The sequence below is a fragment of the Lathyrus oleraceus genome, chromosome 7 (genome assembly GCF_024323335.1).
Source record: "Lathyrus oleraceus cultivar Zhongwan6 chromosome 7, CAAS_Psat_ZW6_1.0, whole genome shotgun sequence".
Taxonomy (NCBI): domain Eukaryota; kingdom Viridiplantae; phylum Streptophyta; class Magnoliopsida; order Fabales; family Fabaceae; genus Lathyrus; species Lathyrus oleraceus.
The window spans coordinates 249,243,743-249,252,416 of NC_066585.1; the positions used below are offsets into that span (position 1 = coordinate 249,243,743).

The window sequence follows — 8,674 nt, forward strand, 5'->3', positions numbered from 1 at the left end:
GAGCTTTGTGTTCATCATGAAAAGAGATATCTAGTTGTCCAAAAAAACATGTTGAAAAAGTTAGCCTATACGTGTGTTTAAAATTGTGAGTTGTGCAGTACAGATTATCTCGTTACAACATGATTTACTTAATCAGGACCTATTAGGAAATTAAAGTCGCCTTGGACAATTACTTTCCACTAAAAAGACCTCATCAAGTGACCAGACATTAGAATTGATAAAATTACTTAAATCATAATCACCTCCTTAGTATGAGAAGTTTTTTGTTACTCAATATAATAAAAAGCAACACATAGTGATATATTACTTTGAAGTTTGAACATACAAATAAAAAATAATAATGAACAAAATTCATGTTTTCCTATCACTTGGCTTTCTTACTTTACTTACCCCCTCTTCTTTTATTTCCCCCCTTATTGCCCTTATTGCCCCCCTTTCTGCCAGATTTTTTACCCTTTGGCGACTTACTCTTCATATAAGAAATTTTGCTTGCTTTCTTCTGCCTCTCCTTTCGAATTTGATCCATATCTTTGATTTCTGGACGCACATGAGCATTGGCCACTGAATGCTGCTTCCTGCCGTCTCTAAAATTCCTACCACCTCCTCGGTAAGATCCTGCATTACAAGAAATCAGAAAGGTATATCATTCACAGTAAATACCAACAACAAAATTTTAACACCATAAAAGTAGTGAATTAAGTATACTACTACCTTTTGAACTTGTTGATTCCTGAGCATCACCATCAGTATTTGTCCCTCTAAGAGATATCTTGGAATGTGAGCGTTCCTTCCACTTTTTATAGATGCCAGTCTTGTTTGCCTTTGTTTTCGCACCACTCTCTGTTTTTATCTGTACTCGGGTAGAAATAAAAATGCTATGTTAAATCCTGCGGGTAGGTAAAATAAAAGAATACCATCTTGCATAAAAGATAGAGGCTTATGAATATACCTTTCCACTTGCAGAGACCCGGTCACCATTGTTCAACTTGATGTACTTTTTACTCCTCTGATAGCAAAACATTTATAAGAGATAAATGGAAAATTTTGCAAAAGATTTAAAAGCAAATTCCTTATTTATTGATTTTTTACAACTCAACCACATCTGTTAGCATTACCTTATCCCAGTGATACACGGATTTTTGTTTCTTAATGCCAGTACCATCATCTGCAACCAGATCTAGGACAGCTTCTTCCAATCTATACATAAGAATAAGAGATTTAGAAATACAGTAAAGGTAAAGTTGTTACTATTGTTGTTTTCTAACTTTAAAGCCAATTTTAAATTGAAAGTAGTTCGGCAAAATATCTTCACAAATAAGTACGAATAAGATAATATAATGGCAGCCCGTGGTTTCAAAGCGGGTTGAACAAGAAAAGATCCGCAAAAGAATTTCCAAAGTTCCTTTCAACTACTTTTGAAGGTCCTTTTATTGTCTTTTTTCTTCGTTAAAAAAAAGTAGCTTTACTAAGAGCTTTTACTGAATGTTGTTTTTAAGGAGAAGGCAAGGCAATAATAAGTCAGGCCAAACAAGCTCTGAGAGTATGGTCAACGGAATATATCTAAAAAGGACTGATTAGTAATTAATCAAGTAAATATTCACCTATTTGAAGAAAAGCCTTCATTAGCTTTTACTGCAAGGCCTGCCTCCATGTGCTGTGAATGATAACAAGATATAAGTTAAACGGGTAGTTGAATTTTCTGTTTCAAAAGCCTAGCCATCACATAACAAGTGTATGTCTATGTGAATCCAGATAAATATGAATAAAAGTAATGCAGATAGTGACTTACACGATTTTTAGGTATGGAACTTATATAGTTATCCTCGTCCTTGAAACTTTCTAACTTTCTCTTAGAACCACGTGCTGCTGAAACCAAAAGAAAGAGTCAGAAAATAATCATCTTTTGTCTTCCATGCCTAGCATTCTTCAATCAAAATTCTAAAAGCATACAAAGTAAAAGAAAACCCTGAAATTTTCTATCTACTTTAACCTACAAATTATCTACAGCCAAAATTTTAACTGCTAAGAAATTGAGATCGTAAGGTTGAGGTACTAGCGACATGGTTTTCTAGTACAATGCATTTGAAGCCACTTTATTTTATAAAACATGGAAAGAATAAAAGAAAACCGGTGGCGAGGGTTGACTGGAAACAGTATGAGTTATTGGTTTATCCTATAACTTAAATAAAGTTCAAGTGTGGTAAACAAAAAAGTAAATTCAATCAACAGCCAGAGAGAGGCAGCACTGGCATTCATCTCAAATACGAAGAGCCAAAATCCCACTTTTCTTTAGGTAAATAAAGATGAAGATAAATAAAATTATAAGGAATTCAGATGATAAAGAATCACAATTGAGCAACTAGAGCCTTTTCTAGCTATATGGTATCAATTGCATGAACTAAATAACACCATAATTTCCCATCAGAAATAATGTTCAATTATGGATCATTTGAATTTGAATGCTTTCTAATGGTTTGCTATGAAGCACGGACACCAGAAACACGGCACCGAAACAGACACATCGATACCAGTAATAATTTGAATAAATGAATAAGTTAAACATAATCCCAAGTGTCGGTGTTGGTTCTAGAGAGATGGTTTGACTTATATTTTTCCTTAGTCTCCTACTTTTTTATTTACCTTCCAAACTAGTACCTCTACAAATCTTCACACATCCCCAACTACAAATTAAGACTCTTACCATCTATTCCACAATGAATTTGTCTTATGAGTCCAATTGTCCATCTTAACATAATCATCTTTACAACATTAAGTTGGACTTATTGTTGGACATTTCCTGACTTGGACTCAATTTCATACTAGCATGTCCTATAACTATGTGGTAAAGTAAAAGTTTTCCAGTTTAAGTGATACTCTTTTAAATAAAAAATTCACCTAAAACATTATTTCATTACCCCACTTAAATCATATACTTCACATCTCCTTTATTTAACTATCATTTTGTTCAATAGACCCAACATACTTATATTATGGAACTTGAGACACGCTATGGTCTCCCATTTTCACCTTTAAGCTAGAATGAGTACTCTCCTTGCTAAACCTACACTCCATTTACTCTATTTTACTTCTACTTGATAGATGTGATAAATTTCCAAAGCTTGTTTCCACAACTCTAACTTCCCATTTATTTGTTTTCTCAAATATCCATCTAGAACTATATCATCAGCAACAAAAGTACCGGGGCTTAAAATAGAGCCCCCTAACACCTCATTCAGATTAGAAGAAACAAAATCTCACTATTCTTCTTGATACTGGACCAAAAATGAAAAGGTGTGCACTACAAGGACACGTGGAAATTATATCTTCTCTAACATATTGTAACTAACTAGTCAAATTAGAGGAGACATAATTCCACAAGTATCTTCCTGATATTGATAAATAATATAGGTATATGCAGCAGTGCCGGTAGAAGGGTATATTTCACAGGGGGTTATATTTCCTCTAACCAGCTGTAGCTAACTAGTCAGATCAGAGGAAAGAAATCTCACATTTCAATAAAAAAGGTGTACAAAAGAAGCAATAGACATTTCATAAGAGATGATATCTTCTCTAACTAATTGTAACTAAGCGTTTTTAAATAGGAATGACACAAATGAATAGAGATAAGAAAAGGATTGGGGCACAATGAGATGATTTATTTTTACAGTCAAACTTTTGCATCTCTTTGGGTTTAAAAGTGGCTCCTTTGATTTGGTAGAACCTTGAATTAAGATATATAGAAGTAAGCAATCATCAAACTTGCTTCGTCTAGAATATCCATTGCGTACTTTGGGAAGGTAGAATCATATTCTTTGATTATACCACCTCCACCCTGAATCACGTGGAACATTTGGCAGCTAAAAGCCAATCAACCTCACCATCAAGACCAACTTTAACCGCAATAATCCATCAATATCCAACAATTGACTTCGCTAGAGAAAGAGGAACAAGGTCCCAAATCCCACTTCTTTAGTACTCTAAGTTTGAATTTTAGGATGTAATGTTTTGATTAAGACTTGTTGATGTTGATTGAGAGTTTTGAGCAAGACTTGTTGGGTTTTAAGTGTTTTTTATTAAGCTTTGTGCTTTGATTTATGAATCTTTAGTGGGATTTGAGTTATTTGTTTATTTTTACTTTAAATGTATGTTTATAGTTATTCATGTAATTTGTCCACAAAAAAACGATCAAATAGCAGCCATCCCGCTATCCCACATTTGGGGCCGGCTGCTATCTGAGATTGACTACATAGATTTCAGTTTTGCTAAAAGCCTACATGGCAAGTTCTCGAATTTGACGTTCAAAAGTATCACAAACGACGTACTCATACCTTAGGGTGAACTAGAAATAGTCCATGATTAACAAATAACATAAAATCCTAGCATAATATACCATTTGAAATAGAAAAATAAAAGTGCACCAAAATGAGGACAATCAGCTTTACAAACCAAAAAAAGTACAATAAAGAACATGTAATGACATTGAAATGAAACAAAACCTTTTCTCCCTTTCCCCGCTGAAGTCGGTTCCTGTTGAAATTCCTCCTGCAAGGAAACATATGTATTGTCCTCTCGATAAATGAAAATAAAATGTTTAAATAAGCTAACTAGATTGATTTCAATCAATCAGAAGAAAAAAACAGGTTAATTAAAAAGGGTAGTTGACTAGTCCAAACCCAAGTTACTGTAATAGCTACGTACCTTCTCACTAGTACTCTTAGACTTCTGTTCAAGAAACAAATTTATAGTAGATTCATGAATGGCTCTTTTCCTTTTCATCACGTCAACCCATTGACCAGAAGGGCCCTGCAAATATATATTGAGCTTCATTTTAAATTTTCAATCTTAAGCTAAAAGGTAAAGCAGAAAGACAGTAATGTAGGCATGTACATCAAAACAGATATTTCATTAGGTTTAGATGGAACATGAATGAAACATCTACATCATAATTGTCATGACATGAAAGCCAGGTGTTTTAAGTAATGATGTCATATCACACCATCTAATGTCCAAAACATAATTAGATGTATATGAAATGCAATAAACAAACCCAATTTTTGTTTTCAAAACCAAATGAGTTTCTTCAATAAAAGCAACTACAATATGTACAGTGCGACCCTTGCATTATGCATATTTTGTGATTGAAAAATGCCATCAAGACATGGCTAGAATGTCTTACTATTGCAAACATACGAGCATGTGTCTAATGTAGGATGTAGAAGCAACAAACAAGCAGGCATATCGAAATTCTGTTAGCCAAATTAATTGAGTCCCCCAAAACTCAATAATACAAAATCATTCACATACTATTGTTTAGGGTTTAGGGTTTAGGGCATATCGAAATTGTGTTAGACAAATTAATTGAGTCCCCCAAAACTCAATAATACAATATCATTCACATACTATCCATGCATATTGCAATCCTCCTATAAACAAAAATATATTTCATTTAAAAAAGTTGGAGCAGGCAGCAATGCATATCTGAAAGAGAAAGAGTCCGGGAGTGGGGAGACAAAAGAAGAAGGGATGGCTCAACTGAGCCAAAGATAAATACTATGATATTTACATTTTCTCCAACTCATATTTCAGACCTTCTAATGAAGAGCAAGCTATCAAACTAAATAGACATGATATACAAGGTAAACAGCAATTAATCCCTAAAGCAACTTAATACACTCCCTATATACTCAACAGGACAAATACATCTTCCCTACAGACTAATCTTTTAGTAACTTTGACTCGGACATTTAAGATTTATGATCGGTACTTATTAGATTGAAGCAATAGGAAACGAAAAAGCATGGGCTTTAGTGAAGGAGAAACACTGCAAGAAGAGATAATATACATATAACTTCTCAACTAACATTTGATAGCCAAAATCATACACCTTCTAATGAAGAGCAAGCTATCAAACTAAATAGACATAATATACAAGGTAAGCAGTAATTAATCCCTATAGCAACTTAATACACTCCCTATGCTCAACAGGACACAAAAAAGCATGGGCTTTAGCGAAGGAGAAACACTGCAAGAAGAGATATACATATAACTTCTCAGCTAACATTTGATAGCCAAAATCTGTTAACTCAGTGCAGGGCAATTTTAGATTCATTGAAAAACATAAAATGGACAATAATTTAGAAGAATCGTAGACAGTTGATAAAAGACGCATAAAAACCATATGATCCACCATATCCAACTTTCATGTAAAAATATTAAAATGCAAAACAATTTGGAAAATGTTGACTTGCACAAGAGAATCATTAAATTTAGTCAATTGAAAGATGAACTTGAAAATTTCATTCTAAATATCTAATAAAGAAATAGAATTGTTAAATTAGACCATAATAAACAAAATATGGATTATGGACAATGTATTGAAAGTAAAAACGTACTGCTCTACGCTTTGCTTTGGCTGCTTCTCCTTCCGCTTCCAAAATGGTCTGCTTTGGCCTGATATTGAATTATTAAAGCTATGAACCTATAAAATCTTTTAAAGAGGGTTGTTAAGAATAATTCCAGTTTATGAATATAAACTTGCACTCACCTAAACGTTTTCAAATGTTCAGAAAATGCAAGTGCTGTTAACTCTCCCGTCCCCAACACTCTGTTAAAAATTGGATGGAGACCTTCTGGTGGCAAATCCTTTACTCTTCGAATGGACTCCTTAGAGGGTAAGGGTTTTGTTTTAGAATATAAACGAAATGCATTTTTACAGGTTCTCTGTAACGATTCCAGCTCCGCATTAGTATCAATAACTTCCCTGACTCTGTCAGAAACAAGATCAATGACTTTTTGAGGGAAACGACCATAAATGGTTTCTCCATTTGCCATTGCCTGGTCAATTCTTGACATTACCCCGTCCATATCCTGCAAGACCTCTTCTTCAGTGGGGGCAGCTTTGACTGGTTTTGAGAGAAACAAATGAAGATCCAAGAGATACGCCATATCCTCAGTAGTCAAGAACGAATAAGCGGTACCAGTACGACCTGCCCTTGCAACCCTTCCAACTCGATGAACAAATATTTTAGGCTTGGGCGAGAAGTCCCAATTGATAACATTATCAAGCAACGGAATGTCAATGCCTCGAGCAGCAATATCTGTGACAATCAACAACATTGTCTTTCTTGACCTAAACCTGGACACATGCATTTTGCGAGCATCTTGATCCATATCTCCATAACATACTGAAGGCTCAATACCCTCTTGTTTAAACAATGAATTGAGAAACTCAACATGATGTTTAGTAGAGACAAAAATTAAAGTCTGCTCATCGGAACCAATAAGTTCCCTAATTAAATAGAGCAAAGCAGCATACTTTTCTTCTTGCCTCAAAGTGAAAAAGACAAGCTTCAAGTCAGGGCTAATTTTAGTTTCCAAATCAAGTCGAACAAGGCGAGGTTCTCGCAGACCAGCCTTAGCGAATTCTGCAAGAGCGCTAGGTAGTGTGGCACTGAAAAGCAAGGTCTGACGATTGTCACCAAGCTGAGCAAGAATCTGATGTAACTGCTCAGCAAAACCCATACCAAATAAACAATCAGCCTCGTCAAAAACAACATACTCCACCTTACGCAAGGACATGTCATCAACCTCGGACAAATGGTGCATGAGCCTACCAGGAGTGGCAATTATAATGTCTGGACTCTGAGATAACTCCACGAACTGACTTTCCATACTATCACCGCCAACCAACAAACTAACACGAAGGTCTGATTCACAAACAAGCAAACAGAAATCAGAATACATTAACCATAATTTATGATTATGAGATAAAAAATTTAAAAAGCCTATATTGTCAGAGCAAATTAGTTTTACACTGACTCATCCAATAAAAAATCACTAAGTCACTTCATATAATCAATTACAAAATACACTGGGTGATAACATTGTATGCTATAAGCTTTTAATTAAGCTAATTATCCAAACAATACACACAGTGAGAAAGAAAAAAGAAAGAACCTGTGAAGTGACCAAGCTCTTGAGTGAATTTGAGAGTCTGAAGAGCCAAATCCCTAGTCGGTGATAAAATGAGTCCTCTAACGCCAGCCTGAGGAAGATGCTGATTAAGCTTATGAAGCATGGGAACGAGAAACGCAGCCGTCTTGCCGGAACCAGTACGAGCCATGGCAACAACATCGACGCCGGAGAGGATTAGCGGCATCGTCTTCCTCTGAATTGGAGTCGGCACTTTGTAACCCTTACGCCTCACTCCCCTGAACACATTGGGATTCAAACCCATAGTTTCAAAACCGCCTTGGCTTTTATTGTTTTTCTTCTTCTTCGAACCTAACATGAAGCCTCCCATTTTTTCCGATACGGCGTGCAGAACTTTTTCTTCAGCAGCGCCGACAAGGAATTCGGTGGAGAATTCGCAGGGAAATATGGGTATGCTATGTTATACGCTCACACGGGTCGGGTCTTCCAATTATGCTTCAAATTCTATCGGTCCACTAAACCTAAGGGGTTTGGACTCTCGTTTTTATATATTACTAATTTCTTACAGGGTGAGAGTATTGCAACAATATAATTAAAACTCGAAAAGATCTCTTATGCTAAAAAAAAAATTACTTTATACTCACTGCGTTCCTTTTTAAGTGTCATTTTTTGACTTTTTGCATATACCAAGAAAGTTAATCATTATTATTACTTTTTAAACAATAATTCTCTTTTTACCTAT

General features: G+C 35.1%; 1 protein-coding gene across 2 annotated transcripts; it reads right to left on the minus strand.

The window, feature by feature from the left end:
* Nucleotides 1–276: 276 nt before the first annotated feature.
* Nucleotides 277–8,470, minus strand: LOC127100756 (putative DEAD-box ATP-dependent RNA helicase 29). 2 transcript variants are annotated; one of them, XM_051038026.1, is made up of 11 exons: nucleotides 7,957–8,470; nucleotides 6,545–7,706; nucleotides 6,393–6,450; nucleotides 4,699–4,803; nucleotides 4,497–4,542; nucleotides 1,790–1,866; nucleotides 1,602–1,654; nucleotides 1,116–1,197; nucleotides 950–1,006; nucleotides 712–850; nucleotides 277–615 (listed from the first exon to the last, which is right to left on the minus strand). In XM_051038026.1, the coding sequence occupies exons 1-11, from the start codon at nucleotides 8,300–8,302 to the stop codon at nucleotides 383–385; spliced, it is 2,358 nt and encodes a 785-aa protein (XP_050893983.1). In that variant the 5' UTR covers nucleotides 8,303–8,470; the 3' UTR covers nucleotides 277–382. The 2 variants fall into 2 exon arrangements, with proteins under 2 accessions (XP_050893983.1, XP_050893984.1); XM_051038027.1 differs by having other exon boundaries at nucleotides 1,790–1,863; nucleotides 7,957–8,469.
* Nucleotides 8,471–8,674: the final 204 nt, after the last annotated feature.